This window comes from Ostrea edulis, chromosome 3 (genome assembly GCF_947568905.1).
Source record: "Ostrea edulis chromosome 3, xbOstEdul1.1, whole genome shotgun sequence".
NCBI lineage: Eukaryota > Metazoa > Mollusca > Bivalvia > Ostreida > Ostreidae > Ostrea > Ostrea edulis.
This window is the reverse complement of record NC_079166.1, coordinates 83,288,758-83,307,414: the sequence shown is the minus strand read 5'-3', so window position 1 is coordinate 83,307,414 and position 18,657 is coordinate 83,288,758. Positions and strand designations below refer to the sequence as shown.

Genomic DNA, 18,657 nt, shown 5'->3' with positions numbered 1-18,657 from the left:
GTTAATTCTGGATAATGCAAGAGTAGATTAATTCACAAAGAAAGCATTATGTACAGTCCATGCCCAGTTCCTGCGCAGTTTCTGTAAAGTTACCTCGGAAAATGCACCAAATGTATTTTGCCCTGGATGTCACTACTGGGTGTTGTAACTCAGTGTAAAGAAACACACAATACACATTGACAATCTTAACCTAGATTTCCTCCTATTATACTGCGCCAATCCAACCATAAAACGATGTAACAGTATACCGACTTTTCTAGTATACTTGTTAACGAAAACCCATGGTAACTCAGTTGGGGTTTTTTCACGAAGGTTATTCCAGTAAATACCATGTGTTGGAATTCCAGCCACGTGTCCTAATCACGGTTTACACATTGAACTATTTTTTTTTCAGATATGATGTACATGTACATATATATATACATATATACTGATGTCAAATATTACGTTCCGTTTCAATAGTTTAACTGACAGTGATCATTTAATCTCATAATCCTATAAATAAAGAATTAAGAGTAGGGAATTAGGGAACATTGATATACAGAGGTGGGATGGGGTGCGGAGGGTTGTTTTTAGCAAATTCTTTATTGACAAGAAATTCAAAATATGGAACTTATTGTCACATGAAAAATATAAATAAATAAATATATTAACTAGATAGCGTGTGTACATGCATATCGAAAATAAAACTGGACGGCGGTAAGAGGAAAATTAATGCATTGTGATACCATGGGATTATTTGAAAGCTTTGATCAAAGCTTTATCTAGAAATCACTGTTCAAATCTTGAAATATTCTTGAAAAATACACTAAACTCGAGAGAAAAACACATAAAAAGAGACTGCAGGGGTAGGTCTTCATCTTGCAGGTTATTTTGGACTTATTTGCAAGCGGAAGATGCAATTTGCACATTGAAATCTCGATTCCGTGAAACATATACATCTCTATCATGACTTATCTTACTGGTTTGTGCACCGTGTCGATTTATGGCCATCTATTTTCGTCTTTTATAAGCTGGTCAAATGGCGTCATACATGTATGACCCTTGACATGTAAAACTTATACGGTACCAATTTTGATGCACCAGATGCACATTTCGACAAATAATGTCTCTTCAGTGATGCTCAGTCGAAATTTTTGAAATCCTTAAAAACAATTATAGACTTGTAAGAGCTATTGTAGGGGAAACAGAGTGCCAAAAAGTGGAGTTAAATTCGTGTAAGGATAATAGCTATCCATGAGGGAGATAATCCTTAATTTTGAAGTGAATTTCTAAATTTTATCACAGCAATTAAATATACAACCGTATGTTCAAGCTAGTAACGATGCATTTAGCTACTGGGCTGTAGAGACCCTCGGGGACTAACAGTCCACCAGCAGAGGCCTCGACCCAGAGGTAATAATGTAAAACTTATACGGTACCAATTTTGATGCACCAGATGCGCATTTCGACAAATGTCTCTTCAGTGATGCTCAACCGAAATTTCTGAAATCTGAAATAACAATTATAAACTTGTAAGGGCTATTTTAGGGAAAAACAGAGTGCCAAAAAAGTGGAGTCAAATTTGTCTAAGGATAAGAACTATGCGTGAGGGAGATAATCCTTAATTTTGAAATGAATTTCTAAATTTTATCACAGCAATTAAATACACATCCGCATATTCAAGCTGGTATGTTCCTATATAGAACCTCATAGTGTGCAGTATTTACACAAAGAGCATTTTGTCGGCAACTCGTCATGTTGGTAGACATCAAATGCATTAGACAATGCTTTCATAAAACTGGTCATACATAGCATTGGTTGAGTGAATATTGTTTAACGTCCATCTCGAGAATATTTCACTCATATGGAGACGTCACCACTGCCGGTGAAGAGCTGGAAAATTTAGATCTATGCTCGGTGCTTATGGCCTTTGATCAAGGAGGGATCTTTATCGTGCCACACTTGCTGTGACACGGGGCCTCGGTTTTTGCGGTTTTATCCGTGCCCAAAACTCCGTTTACCTGGTTATTTGTTGGAGCATATAAACCACCGAATATGAATGAAAATGTTTTTAGTGACGATTTTAGCAAGACTCTAGATAGAATTATAAGTAGATATGACAACTACATCGTTATTGGCGATTTAAATATCAACATGCTTGACAAACAAAAAAGCTTAATATTGTCTGATATATGTGATACTCATGGTGCTAAGAACTTGGTGAAAAAAGCAACATGCTTTACCAAAATTGGTAAACCATCCCTACTAGATGTCATTATCACCAACGAAAATTCAAACACAGGCAAATTATGTAATTTTGGTTCAGGAATTAGTGACTGCCACAATTTTATATATGTTCAGGTTGACATAACCATATTAGAGAGACAAGTAAAACGCAGATTATGTAGAAGTTTTTAACATTTTGATGCTGAAAAATTTGCAGAGGAATTAGAAACCAAATTATGCTTATTGTGTGATGGCAAAGATGTAAACAAGTGTTACAATGATTTTAGCAACTGCTTTCTAGATGTAGCTAACAAACATGCCCCACTGAAATCAAGAAAAATCCAAACAAAACAAGTCCCATATATGAATAAAGAACTTAGGAAGGCAATATACAAGGAAAAAAATATTGTTTAACAAGTACCAATCCATAAACTCCTCTGAAAATTGGGAAAAGTACAGAAAACAAAGAAACTATGTAACCACCCTAAAAAAAACAAGTCTATAAATCAATACTTCATTGAAAGATGTGCTGGAGGCCCAGAATCAAAAGACTTTTGGCCAACTGTAAAACAATTTTTAACAAACAAAGGATGCACCACACAGAAAGACTTAATTCTCTCGGAAAATAACACGCTTGTAAACAGCCAGAAAGAAGTATGTGAAATTTTTAATGACTTTTTCATAAATGTTGCTAAAAATATTGGGTATGCAGAACAAGTAGATGAAAATCACCCAAGTATACAGGCAATAAAAGCAAATAAAACAGAATTACCACAACAACATTCATTTCCCTTTAAAGCTGTCGCTGAAGACTTTGTAGCAAAAAGTATAAAGAAAATAAATATTAAAAAAGCCACTGGTATTGATGGAATTTCTTCAAAACTCTTGCACATCGCTTTACCAGTTATCAGCAAACCTCTAAGTCAACTAATTAACATGTCCCTATCAACATCAACTTTCCCTAACCAGCTTAAGATAGCACAAGTGACACCATTACACAAGAAGAATAGTTCATTAGAGAAGGACAACTATAGACCTGTTAGTGTTCTTCCTGCAATATCAAAGGTTTTTGAAAGAGCAATTGAAAATCAGTTAACATTTTTTTTTAAAAAATGTTTTCAATCCTTTTTTGGCAGCTTTTCGGTCAGGTTTTGGATGTCAGTCAACTTTATTAAGAGTGATTAAAGATTGGAAACAAGCATTGGATAAAAACAAGTACACAGCAGTAATTTTAATGGACCTTTCTAAAGCCTTTGACTGCCTTCTTCATGAACTACTTCTTCTTAAACTGAAAGCATATGGTCTCTCAAAAGCAGCACGAGAGATGTTAAGTAGCTATCTCTCATGTAGAAAACAGTGTGTTAAAGTAGGGGAGCACACCAGCATCATGTCAAATATAATCAAAGGTGTGCCATAAGGGTCTATCCTCGGCCCCTTACTCTTTAACATCTTTATCAATGACCTCTTTCACTTTGTAAATAAATGTAATCTCTACAACTATGCAGATGACAATACTTTATCAAAATCATATAAATCTTTAAATCATGTAATAGCAGCACTTCAAGATGACAGTAGATCTCTGATTAAATGGTTTAAATCAAACAAAATGCAGGCAAATCCAGAAAAATTTCAAGCTATCTCTGTTGGAAACAAAACACACAATGAAAACATAGTTTTTGATCTAGATGGGATAAAAATTTCATGTGATGAAGAAATAAAATTGTTGGGTATTACAATTGATTTTAAACTTTCTTTCAACACACATATTACCAATATTTGTAAAAAGGCAGCAAGGCAATTAAATGTTCTTAAACGAATAGGCAAACATCTTAGCAAATTAGGTAAATTAACCATATATCATTCATTTATTATGTCAAATTTTAGTTATTGCCCGTTGATATGGCACTTCTGCACTGAACAAAACACCCGCAAAATTGAAAAGATTCAGGAAAGAGCTCTGAGGTTTATCTATGGTGACTATAAAAGTACTTACGAAAACCTATTAAAACAATCTAAATTGCCTTCACTAAAAACCAGAAGAATGCGAACAATAGCTTTAGAAACTTTTAAAATTATCAACAAACTGTCCCCACTTTTTTTACAAGATCTAGTTGTTATAAAAAAAACATTCATACCATTTTAGATATACAAATACAGCGGAAGTACCAAGACCTAGAACAACCAGGTACGGGATTAAATCTTTCAGATATGAGGCAGCAAAGCTCTGGGACTCTTTGCCAAACGAAGCAAGAAATATTACATCATATAATCTATTCTCAAATTATATTCAAAATTGGTGTGGGGAATTAAATTGTAAATGCAGCTCATGCAAATTCCAGCCTCTCCTGCCTAAATCTTAAAGTTTTGATCTAACTTCTAACTATGCTTCTAAGCTTACATGTATAAATTTAACTGTTTTATTTTTACTCCGCTCTGTCTCTTAGGTATGCATATTTATTTATTCTATGTATATATCCATATTTTTATGTTTGTGTTGCAAACTGTTTTCAGTGCTGCATGCTTATCTTAATATAGCTAGTCCCTGTGTATATATATGCATGACTTGTGATGTCTGTATACATGTATGCGTCCTGTTTTATTTCAAATTTCTGTTTTTATGTCTATGCATGCAATTATATATCATTAGTGCTGTGTGGGTTTTTTAATGCTATATAGTCGGTTAAAGAGCTCTTAGCTCATGTTTATTGTTTACCTGTATATAGTTTCCGACTTTAAATAAAAATTACTTACTTACTTACTTAGGATATAGGGCTACGACGGGTGTGACCGGTCGACAGGCGATGTTTACTCCTCCTAGGCACCTGGTCCCACCTCTCATTATAACTCAAGAATTAGAAAATTATATAAAATCAAAGAAAATAATGAATGATTATTTAACAAGCAATTACATCGCAACTCAGTTAAGGTTATCCGAGAAAAATCGCAGTGCTTTTATAAATGTACCTGTGTGCACTTCGCACTATATGACGTCACAATGAAAAAGTACATCACAGCGATAAATGACACTTGTATCGCGAGGAAAGTGTCATATTTTGTCGTTACTTACTATTGTTATCAAGTGATCAGCTGTATACGTGAAAACGTAACTTGTCAAATGATTATTTGTATTATTCCTTTATGATATCAAATCATTCTCCGTTTTTAATATATAATATGCACGAAGGTGATATTAATATTATATTGTGACCTTGAAATCACCCCTGATCTGAATGACTGATGCGTTTAAAAATTCCCTCATGTACATAAATAATTTCATACTACAGAAACAGTGGCAAAGTTCAGGTTCATCTGCTATAAAAAAAAAATGTTTTTTTTTTCCTGATATATAATCTACATATATTTATGCGTTTGAAAAGTGAGGGGAGCAATTTCTGTCTTGTATATTAACAGTATGATATGTACAAAGATGTGGACAAGCCCAGTAATTCGCTGATGACTGTTGATATGTTGTTAAATTATAGCATGTTTAGTTTGAGTATGCATTTGCTCCGAAAACTTTTCAGGTTGAGGATTTTTTTTTCTGAGTATATCAATAAAAATTCAGCTGGTTACCCGCATGAACCTGAACTTTTGTTCGCAAGTAGGGCCTCTTGCTGTTTTCCAAAAATAAAGTCTTACGAGATATTCAACTGACGTCACGGGAAATTACCATGAGGGACATTTACGGTACCTCAGTCATAGTCAACATATGAATAGAATTGTTTCGGTGTTTAACCGTAACACGTGTAATGATACTTGTGAATTTGAGGTGCAATTTCCCCCATAATTATTGTGCATTTTACTATGGAAGGCTTTAATCTAGCTGTGATTTAAATTCAAATTCTTATCACAAAATGCCAATAGTTACATGCATAAGCAACGTAGCTTACGGTGTATTAGACATGTATGTTAGAACCACAAACGATCACGGAATTCATAATCTGTGCTTCCCTATCCAAACGATAGATGTATATTTTATCTAATAAGTAAGACTTATCTTAAATGGACAGCACTATGAACGATAAAGAAATTCCACCAATTTCCAGTGTATTCATTTTCTGAAAACCTTTCGCCTTAAAGCATATCCCATTTAAAATAGTATGTTTTGTACTTGAATCAACGACCATTTAGACACGATCCGATTCCAATAGGGGTATATCCAAGGGTCCATGTTTACCCTACTCTTAATTCTGTATTCTTTATAGGAGTTATGGGATTGTTAGGCTGTTCTTGGCACGCTGCTTTTGACTACGGTTTACTACGTTTTCCTGATCAAGATGTAGGGCTCAAGGCGGGAGTGACTGATTGACAAGGGATGCTTACTCCTTATAGGCACCTGATTCCACCTCTGGTATAGCCAGGGGTCCGTGTTTGGCCAACGTTTTATTTTGCATTCCTTAAGGGAGTTATGAGATCGATCACTGTTCGTTATCTTCGCCTCTCATTTATAGTTTTCCAACAAGGAGACCACACTTGTTCCACTTTTTCATCTGATTAATAATACCCGGTTAATTAAGTCACACATGCATTATTAAGGGACATATTTTGTGTTTCATTAGGATTCCACTAATTTCAAGAAGATATTAAAACAATCCACAATGTATTTACACAGATTTATGACCTCGATAAATATAAATCACATGCACAGCTTATTATGCTCAGCTATCAAAGGATCCTTACAAAATGATTTTTTTTTTTACAGGAGACGAAATTGTTGCTCCATCTTTAGAGTATTAATCTGCACAAAATACATTAAAGTTGAGATACGTTAAAAGATACCAATCTGTTAACCTAACGTACTTTACATCCGCTGTTTGCGATGTCAAAAACGTGATAATGTTGGTGTTGTTTACGATCTCGTAACAACTGCGGGTGTTGTTTTTTTTTTCAAAGATGCACTGGGATTTTAAACAGTAATTCTATTGCAGGGCAGATTGAACGTCTTTTCCAGCATAACTATCGTAATGTAATAACAGATCATGACTTTGTAAAAGTGTACAGGACAAAGATGAGGACAGTGAATTACGTGGACAAAAAGTATCGAATTTTAACAAACTTCCGAACAACAAATGATCGAATGAAAACTGCAATTTCCATCTCCAACCATACTGTGAACATATGGGGGATATTCTTATCTCTAATGCAAGAGGATGCCGCAGAAAGCAATAACTCTGCATAGTGTATTTTGGTTTGCACCAGAGTTGAGTTCTCCACAATGTGTTTATGTCCAAAGTCAGATTGAATAGGTTTGAAAAGCATATAAGTTTACACCAGATGATTCGGCAAATATATTTCATTTCTCTCTAAAAAAAAAAAAAAAAAAAAAAAAAAAAAAAAAAATACATCAAACCTTTGTACATCATAAAAATATTCAGTTGCATGGTCTTCAAGGGTTTAATAGTTGTTATAAGATTGGTCATTGTTTGTTATCGTTGCCTTTCACGTACACGAATTTCAAAACGCTAAATTAGTTCAGCAATATTTTCCCCACCTTTTAATCAACAATAGCAATTTTCGAATTAAATGAATTATAACACATATGCTGTTAAAAGATATGTTTCCATGGCAATTGATGCTATAAGTCAAATCTGTGCATGGCCTTTTTGTATTATACATACTCGTATAAAAATATTTTATATACTGAGTTTTAACGAATTTTCAAAGATACGTGGCCACAGGTGCATAGAACTCTCTATTTTGCCTTCCTTATAAGTGTTATGAAAAGTTAAGATAAAGAACAATTGTCGATCTCATAACTCCCATAAGCAACACAAAATAGATACCAGAGGTGGGATCAGGTGTAAGCATCCCCTGTCGACCGGTCACACCCGCCGTGAGTCCTATATCCTAATCAGGTAAACAGAGTCATCCATAGTCAAAATCAGTGTGCCAAGAACGGTCTAACTATCGGTATGAAACATGTCAGACAGCATTTGACCCAATGATAGGTTGTATTGACGAACTAGATCGTTATAACGACCATAGATTTTGCAAACTGCTGACTTCAATCGAGACTGTTGAAACCCCTGTACCATCAACTTGTTTGTCAGTAGCTTGCCTCGATTTAAAAAAAAACTGACTATACGCAGAGCAAGCTCTTGCGTATCGAATCAGTTGAGAGATATAAACACCATGTGCAGGTGATAATGGAATAATGCTACATAAATATGGGAAGTTAATAATGGAGAAGTTGAAATAATCCCGTTAGTCATACAGTTGAGTTGTCAGTTTGTCATGAAATGGATCACTGTTTGTTATCTTCATCTTTTTCTTCAACGTTAAATCTATCAAGTTTTAGATTGTTTGTTTGTTCTACGACCCGTAAAGAATATTTCACTGATATTGAGAAGACACCAGCTGTAGGTCAAGTATAATCTAGACTTATACTTAGTGCTCAGTGTCATAACAGTGGGGTTTCTATAACGTATCGACGTCTGTTGCGACACAGGACCTCCGTTTTAAGTTCATTTTCGAAAGACCCGTGAATCTCACTTCAAAATGTCGAGCCTTTGGCGAAAGAGCAATCACTACCTATTTCAATGTCTTAGGTTTGACTTGATCATGACACGAGTGGAGATCGATCTCACGACCTCCCAGTTACGAAGCGAACGCTCTAATACTGAGCTACTGCGACGAGTCCGGATTTAGTTATATCTATCTTCCAATACAGGCATAAGGCATTCCGTCACAATCCTGCTACAATCAAACAGCTTCTCGTAGACAATATTCCGATTCTGAACGGTACTTTTTATGTACATACGTCGCTATACCTTGCCCTTCTGTTGCAATCATGCTATTTCTTGTAGAAACATCCCAATATTTACCGCATATTTCAAACGGCACTTTTCATGAACAATCAATGAATACTGTCTTTAATACATATTTAGTTGTGTTAGCATTTCTTTTGTTATTTTTATATATGTAAGATAAAGGAACTAATCATCGATCCTTGCATCTTTGAACACATACAATATAAAATTATTTCCAGGGGCCCGCGTTTACCTAACGTTCTATTTTACATCCCTTATTGGAGTTTTGAGACTGCTCACCGTTCGGTATCTTCACTTTTTCATCTATGTTATGTATGTACAATATTCCTTTGATCATTGTTTTGAAAACTTGAAATAACCATCATCAGGAAATAATTTCTAGACATGTACACACAAATATATAATCCCCATCCCTTTATTTTCTACAATACCGATGTGCGCTATACCTATATTTCTTAACGGAATGATCTCATCTGCGGATCGATCTGTAATGTAAGATCGGTAATATATAAGAGGTAGATCAAACCAGCTGATCCATTATCTGAAGGAGGGTTATACTTTCAACATCATTTTAAAAATAGTCCCGGAGATGTATACTTTTACTGCATTCCTACTCGTATTTCTTATTCGATGTTCCGAATCTTCATCATCTTTAAACGCTGTGATCTTCAATGAAGAATATATGGATCATAAGAGTCTGGATCACAAGACGGTATGTAAAACTCTTGTTTTAAATATATCAGCAATTCCCTATCGTACATCGCAAGCCTCTAAATAATGTTAGATTTATGTCTTAAATATATCTGGTAATAACCTATCGTACATCACAAGCCTCTAAATAATGTTAGATTGATGTCTTAAATATATCTGGTAATAACCCATTGTACATCGCAAGCCTCTAAATAATGTTAGATTGATGTCTTAAATGTATCTGGTTATCACCTATTGTACATCGCAAGCCTCTAAATAATGTTAGATTGATGTCTTAAATAACTAAAGCATTTTACTAATGTTTGAGTGAAAGAATAATTAGTATCAAGTTAAGACGAAGGATTACTAGTAGTTATGGTAAACACATCTGTGATGTAATGCTCTTTTAAAATGTTGATATGTAGCATTTATAGTTTGAAATTCGTGGCAGTTCGGACGATGAAAGAAGTAAACAATCCCAATTATACAAATGTACACAATCATGAAAACTATTCCTGGGAGCCGCAGGATGAAATCTTGCCTTTCAATGTAACTGAATGATAATGCAATCGTCACTGATAAAGTACTATTCAGTGACCTTTCAGTTACCATTCCATTATCATTCAGTTAAATGAATGACAGGGACATTTCATTGACCATTCAATCATGCTTCAGTGAGCATTCAGTCAAGTTTCACTGACCATTTAGCCACGTTTCACTGACAATTCAGTCAAGGTTCAGTCATTATTCATTTACATTTCAATCACCATTCAGTGAAGCTTCGGTCACTATTCAGTAAAAGTGCAATGAGCTGTTAGGATTTACTTTCATTAACAATTCATTTCAATTTAGTGACACATGTGTGGATATTTCATGAGTCCATTCTTGTCTCTTTCACTAATTGTTCAGTTGTGTTTCAGTGATATGTGGTTTATTTTATTATGCAGCTCCCCCTTTTTATATATATATATATATGACCATCCAGATATATTTCTGTAACCATTTACCTATATCCGTGTAGAATTCCATTTTCGGTCACATGCTATCTTTGCAATCATTTCGCGACTGTTCAACGAAGTATGAATGATTCGTTCATACGAATTATCATACAAATATCTACCTCTGCTGCATAGCAAATCAAAACCAGTACGCAAAATAAAATTTCGAGCAACATTTTATCTCAATTTGTTTTTATAGTAGATGCAAAGTATCTTTCAATTTTATTATACCACAGTAGTTTTCCAATCAATTATATTATTATATGTAAATTCATTTTCACTTTTTTCTCGAGGGAGAAACATCACAAAAGGTACATATTATCGCCGATATCAATTAGTAATACTGCTTATAACTTAATAAGTTATGCAAACGTGTACATTGCAGCTATCGGGACGGTGGTATGAACACTTGGACACGTTGAATAACACCAGCCGAGACAATACTTATGCAGACGTGATGGTTTTATGTGACGAAACAATCAGTCTAGTGTATGTCGCCAGTCGTTGGATTCCGTAAGATCTTTTATCAATGTAAAACAATAAGATATTGACATACACATCCTTAGAATTTAGAAATCTACAAATATGGTCCTTAATCAGTGAGTGTTGGTCTCAATGATTCATTTTCCATGTGTCGAATGAACACCTTTTAAGGATTTAAAGACGGGTTTTCTGAACTGTCTTCATGACGAATTTGAATATAAAAACAAAGTGTTGCATTTTTCATGTTAATTTCCCTAAAGGTGTTGCACGTTGCATGTTAATTTCCCTAAAGGTGTTGCATGAAAGATTAAAAAAAATAAGTTATTCAAATATATGATAAAACCAATGTGAACGTATGTGTTGAAACAATAACTTTTGAAAATAAGTTTAAAAGACTTGAATTGAAACAATTAGCCAAAATATTTCGAGTTTAATTAAGCAATCAGCGATTTATATGAATTTTTAGCGTTAAAATGGAGGAGTATCCCCAAATGTCAGAAAAATTACCTCCGTGAAACAAAATAAATTTAGCATGAACATGTTCTTCCAGCTTTCCTCTAAAAAAAACTGTCGCTTTGAAATTTTGTTTCACGAGGGCATTTTTTGTAAATTTAAAAAAATCGAACGACTTCACTGGTATTATTTTCAACGTCACCTGTACTTTAATTTTCCTTAGAAATATATGGTCTACTGCGTGGTTCAGTAGATAAGGTCGTCGGCTCTTATATGTAAAGACGTTTTAATTTTTAAAACGATCGGGTTCGACTCCCTCGCGAACACATCGTTTTTGTTCATATTACGTTTTCCGTCTAGATTTTTTTTTTCTTAATTGAAACATGCTTTCAGTTTTTTATAAATGTTTTCAAATTTCTGTTTATTGCCATGTGCCGAGTTTGAAATAAACTTTCAGCCTAGACACTGTTTAGTTTGTGAATCGGGCTCTCAACAAACACGCCGAATACAGCATGCAATACATAGATACATGCACCTGTTTTGTTTTAATAATCAAGGCTGTTAACTAGAACATCTATGTTTTTCTGAATGAAAGTTGTTGACAAAGGCATAGTGCCTTTTGCAGATAACCGTTGTGAACTTTGCAAAGCTTTGGAAGAAAAACTTTAAGGCCAAACAAGGTAAATAACCGTTAAACAGTTTGAGTGTATATGTATTCCAGGAGCAAATTGCTTTGTTGAATCAATTTTTACAGGTGTATGTACTTCCAATAATGTTGAACTTTATTAATCCGTATTAAAATTCCCATATTTGGTTTTGCGACCAGAGTCATGTACAGTTGCCAGTTGTTGATTGTATAAAATAATACATACGAGTATAGTTTTTCGACTGTAGTAGTATATAATATTAAATATTTGATACAACCGTAACATGTAACCATATACATTGTATCTGATATTCAGAAAAAAAAGACAATTTAATTTTCAGGCTTTCAAACATTATCTTTATACTACGAGTATAATGTATTGACACATACGGCTAGTCCCTAGTACTGGGGACTCATTCTGGTATTTAAATGGCAAATACGCAATGCAAGGTGAAGATAACGAACAGTGATCAATCTCATAACTCTTATAAACAATACAAAATTAATATAAATATGAATGAAGGACAGTTCTACGTCACGAGTGTTGCCACGGAACTCCGATTAAGGAAAATTCCCGCTTCGTTGCAACACTCTCTTTCTATAAAATAATTTCATCAAGAAACAAAATCAAAAACGGGGCAGAAAAGTGCGTCAGGACATACTGGAGTATGAGGGGACTGAAAAGAAGTATTCCCTGTTATATTGACACATCTACCAAACGAAATCTTGATCAGGTAAACGAATAAATCTGTGGTTAATAAAATTTAGCCTACCAGTTGGATTGACACTTCAGAGAGCATTTGATCAAATAGCAGGTAGTATTTTCAAATAGGTTCATTGTAACAACCACAACATTTTCAAAATGCTTAACTTAATCAAGAATGTTGAAACTCTTGAAACCATCAGCTCATTTGACAGGAGACTCAATCGTCTTGAAGTTTAATGATCATATGCAGAACATGATATTGCGAATTAAATCAGTCGGGAGGCATGAACATCAAATGTATGTGATAATGGAATATTACAAGATAAGCACAGGGCTTTGACAATGGAGACGCCAGAGTCATCCACTTTGTCATAAAGTTGAGTCGATACACGAAGTTTTCATGAGCATTTATGCTGAGTAAAACATCCTAATTTAAATTTGAAGCAGCTATGGCAGAATTCGTAGTGTCTTTAATTTCAAGTTTCATGTGATGTTTGGACTCAAAGTTTAAATGAGAGGTGAACATTCTTAATAAAAAAAATGGTGGTGTAACTAAATGTCAAATTGAAGACCACAACGAGACTCTTCCTCGTTTTAAGTAAACATTGTTAAGTTATTTCTGCCCTAAAAGAATGAACAGACATGACATGTAATAGAAGAGCACATATGATATTTCAAACAGTCTATCAAAAACAGAACCTGAGCTCCAACGACAACATACACAGAATGGTAAAGAAAACGAATAGTGATCAAATCCATAACTCCTATAAGGAATACAAAATATAGAATTGGGCATATAATATCAATCTGGGAGTATGCGGTTTTAAATTAGCTTACTTCGGAGTCTTTTTGTTATTATCCATTTACATATATACAGGGCTCTAGAGGAGTGTCGAAGCGCAGCAATCAGGATTCACCCGGATAGCGCAGACTCCCCTGAAGGAACAGTAATCCGGATATCCACGAATGGTTTGTATTTAAAATATTGAGGTATCTTGTATCTCTTAACATAGCATATGCATATATGGTTATGTTTGTAAAAGCTTCTATAAGACATTACACTAGTATACCGTACGTTTAGCTTGTGTCCCCACAGAAATTAAGGGATAACCTATTCACACTCCATTCAAATAAACATATACGATTGTTTCTGTAAAAACGTTGATAATACATTGTAATATTGTTGTGCTCTCAATAAATTCCTGGGCAACTGATTTCGGAGAAACTTAATAAATGCACAATCTACATGACCTAGTATGATGCAATGTGAAGATAACGAACAGTGATCAATCTCATAACTCCTACAAGCAATACAAAATAGATAGTTGGGCAAACACGGACCCCTGGACACACCAGAGGCGGGATCAGGTGCCTAGGAGGAGTAAGAATCCCCTGTTGACCGGTCACACCCGCCGTGAGCCCCATATCCTGACCAGGTAAACGGAGTTATCCACAGTCAAAATCAGTGTGCCAAGAACGGCTTAACAATCGGTATGAAACACGTCAGACAGCATTTGACCCAATGCGAGGTTGTATTGACGAACTAGATCGTTATAACGACCATAGAATTTGCGAAATGCTGACTTCAATCGAGACTGTTGAAATCCCTGTACCATCAACTTGTTTGTCAGTAGCTTACCTCGATTTAAAAACTGACTATACCCAGAACAAGCTCTTGCATATCGAATCAGTTGAGATATATAAACACCATATGCAGGTGATAATGGAATATTGCTACATAAATGTGGGAAGTTGACGATGGAGAAGCTGAAATCATCCCGTTTGTCATACAGTTGAGTTGTTAGTTTGCCGTTAATGTCTACTTTCAATAAAATATTTAAGTATGAAGCAGAAGTGGACGACTCTGTGGTGTCCTTTATTTCGAGCTCACAGGGATATATCAAATCGACATATGATATAAGACACTCTTTTTGAAACTACGCTTGTATTATAATTGGTGACTTTTCAAGAGACCCAAGGGAAGTTCAAAACACGATACTATGATCCTCATCCGACAATGGGATTTGTCCTGGTATATCATCATACACAGCTTGGTGATGGCTACCATATCATGACTCGCCAGAGAGACCCCAGTGACCTAGACGATGTTATTGAGCAGGTTCTATCGGCTCTTCAAATGAATATTCGGGACTTTTATGTCAAATCAAAGGACTTCGGTAATATCATATTCTTTTAATTACTGAACATGCATGTATTACCATCATATTTAAGCATTAAATCGTTAAAAAATGAAACCAATTCGTTCCTTTTTTAGGTTGCGAACGAAAAGAAGAGAAAGGAATCAAGATATAAATAACAAAATAAACTTAGCTTGAAACGCTAACGTTTTATTTTTATTTACATCATGACATTGTGTACATGTAGAAGATCTTGTTTCCAATCAATGTATCCAACATTTGTGAAAATATTGAAAAATGATTACGATGATTCTGTTTTTCATCATTATAAATCAACTGTAGGTGGATTTTTGTCTTAATTGATAAAAAATATTTAAAAACCTTGAACCTTGAAATCTTACAAAATAGTTTGTTTTCTATAAATATTGCTGATTACTGCAAAAGTGGTTATTTGCGCAGTGGGTTAAATACACGTTTTTCCACATCCATTATCACGTGTGGGAGAAATACGCGGAAATGGAATATAATATATATCATATCAAATATTTATAACTATACACGTGGGGGGGGGGGATTTACGCGCTTACTCCATGACCGCGTAATTACTACAAATTCCCCCACGCGGAAATAGGCACTTTTACAGTAATGTAAATATCCACTGTCGACCAATCACCCACCGTGAGCTTTATATCCTGGTCACGTTATCTGAGCAATCCGTAGTCAGAATCAGTTTTAAAAACACTGCCTAACAATACGTATAAAACAGCAAACAAAATTTGATCCAATGACAGGTTATATTAGCAAACTAGATCGCTATAAAGACCATATAAGTTCTGAAATACTGACTTTAAACAAGACTGCATGTTAAATCCTTCTAACATCAAATTGTTAGGCATTACTTGGCACACTGATTTAACTACAGTTTACTCCATTTACATGATAAAGATGTAGGGCTCACACCGGTTGTGACCTGACGACAGGAGATGCTTAATCCTCTTAGACAGCATTTCAATCAAAAATAGAAAATCAAGAGAAGGACATGAAACGGATGTTTTCTGTGGGTCGAAGTTTTTTGAGATCCGATCGCTAAAGATACCAAATTATTTTCTGCGTTTCCAACTTATGTTGCTGTCTTAAGCCTACATATACCTATATGTATTGATATATATCTTTTGCAATGATAAGTTTTCCACAAAAGTGGACAATCGCAGAAAATGCATATATACCTTTTACACTAATCTACTACTGCATCCAGAACTTTCATTACTAACTTTCCAGTACCTAGATATAGACTTCAGGCACTTCAAAACTTTATTGATAAATGGCGAATCACACCGGTTTCCTGCAATGTCATCATGAATTCCAATTGTCCTGAGTTACATGTACCACAGAAGGGTTATACCTATGAAGATTATTGTTGTTCGTTGGATTTGCGCAAACTATCAAAGGGCGAGGTCTGCTTTTGAACAGATTCCCAAAATCCATTTGGACATACGGTCGCGTTAGTGTTATTCGTCACTATAGATGAACACTAAGATAATATCAAGTATCCAGCTCAGAATAGATTTTTTAAAGTCCATGGGAAATACACCGCTAATTTTATCCAGCACAGTATATCTTCCGAGTGTCCGGATATCGTCCACTTTATGTGTGGAAATTGCAAATGATGAATTACTTTATTGCAAACATAATGAAATATCTGATTCACATTATTTTAAGAATGAATGTAATTTTTGCTCTTTTTATATAATGTAAAACTTATACAGTACCAATAATATAGAGTAAAATGGGACAGTTTACCCATTATAAACTGCGAAGCGGTTCATAAAATAGAGATAAATGTCTAAACCTACTTTTTATCGTATAAAATTAGCAAAAATCACTTTCATTCCTCATAATTTGATTTAGTGAACCACGTTTGATATTAATTGATGATTAATTGTAAAGAAGATATGAATTTTGTATGAAGCGAACCAATGTTGTCATACGAACAAAATGGAAACAGAACCATTTGAAAACGTAACGTGACGACACCCCTAGAACGTTATATAGGAGGACTAATCGGCAAATTGGGTTACACGACATAAAAAATGTTTATAAAGTCAAATGACCCAATCAAATTGTGTGTTACGAGTAAAATTAAATTACTAGAAATTAAATCAAATAAAAAAAATGTGTTGAACATAGTGGGTTGTGTCTCATTTTGTCATCCATATCTATGCTACGTGTGTATCAAAAATCGAAAATAAGTACCGGTGATATTTTATTCTTATTCAAGACACAAGTTACATATCTTTGTTCAAAATATATCCCAGTGATGGTGGTATTTTACATAACATCATTACATAATAGTTATAAAATGATAAAGTTCCAGTATGCACAAAGCCAGCGAAATGATTGTGTACATGAAATCATTTAGAATATTTAGATCATGACTTTCGCCGTATGTCTTTTTTTATTGTTCCCGTCTATCGTCTTTTTGACAAACTTATATATGCTTGTATGTTCGTACATATATTTGCTGTTTTCATTTTGAAGTGGTAATTCTAGTATGTATATAGTTTGGTTTTGATGAGCTTGAGAATATCAAAGTTTGATATCAATATCGTAAAAAGGAATTGCAATTTAATGATATCCTCTTATATTCACAACCTAATCCCCTTTTCTTCTCTTTGCTCACAACCTAGAAAAAATATAAACATTTGTATATATTCAAGAGCGACATAAATTTGGGATTGGATTTATGATCTTCATGTCACTTTATAATAAAAACTGATTTACAATTTGTTAGTATTTATTGTGAATAACAGTAATCGCAATAAACAGGAATCGATGTCAAATCGTGTCGCTAAGAACGGGTATAAAAAATGCAAATATAGCATAAATTTTAGAAAACATCTCTTATAAATCAATCCTTTTCATTGAACATTCATACGGTTCATGAAAATATAGGAAATATAATGTTATTATCGATATATGCATCAGTTTCGTTTGTTTCTTTGTTTAGTGTACATTCCATCGAGATTTTCACTCATATTGAGTATGTATTCAAGTACATACACCGGCTTTAGGTAAAGTAAAAAAATAAATAAACGTATGCTTATCATTCAGGGTCAGCGGGAGCTCTACTATGCGCCAATGTATGTCGTTCTACAGGAACTCTGTATTTAAGGTCAAACCAGAAAAGACCCCAGTTTCAAAATAGAATTTAAAAAGTAACATAATCAATACTAAAATACTTGGGACAGTTATTCACTGAAGAGAGGACAATATCATGTTCAGTTCACTCGTTGAATTTTTTTTTTGTAATGCTACACAATCGCAATGCATGTACTGTATCTAATTGATTAAAAGACAGCATTGAATAGAATGAAGATCCAATTCAGAATAGAATGATAAATTAATTTCAATTGTGCTAATTGGAGTTATCGGTAATCTAAGAAAGAAGATTTCTAATGCTACATGAGTTTGCTCTGATAGAACAATATGTGAGTGGTATTCCGGTTTCTTTTAGATATTGCAATACTTAGATTTTGAATATCTATTTGAAGCTACACAATTGCAT

General features: G+C 34.2%; 1 protein-coding gene across 1 annotated transcript; it reads left to right on the top strand.

The window, feature by feature from the left end:
• Positions 1-9,530: 9,530 nt before the first annotated feature.
• Positions 9,531-15,387, top strand: LOC125673025 (uncharacterized). The gene is made up of 5 exons (XM_048909276.2): positions 9,531-9,690; positions 11,052-11,179; positions 13,832-13,923; positions 14,925-15,131; positions 15,230-15,387. The coding sequence occupies exons 1-5, from the start codon at positions 9,568-9,570 to the stop codon at positions 15,265-15,267; spliced, it is 588 nt and encodes a 195-aa protein (XP_048765233.2). The 5' UTR covers positions 9,531-9,567; the 3' UTR covers positions 15,268-15,387.
• The last annotated feature ends 3,270 nt before the right edge of the window (positions 15,388-18,657 follow it).

Bases quoted from the DNA above. Each gene is read 5' to 3' on its own strand.
- LOC125673025 (XM_048909276.2), top strand. From the start codon at position 9,568: ATGTATACTTTTACTGCATTCCTACTCGTATTTCTTATTCGATGTTCC. The intron at 11,180-13,831 runs GTAAGATCTTTT...ACATATATACAG, and splicing joins GTCGCCAGTCGTTGGATTCC to GGCTCTAGAGGAGTGTCGAA. The intron at 15,132-15,229 runs GTAATATCATAT...TTCCTTTTTTAG, and splicing joins TGTCAAATCAAAGGACTTCG to GTTGCGAACGAAAAGAAGAG.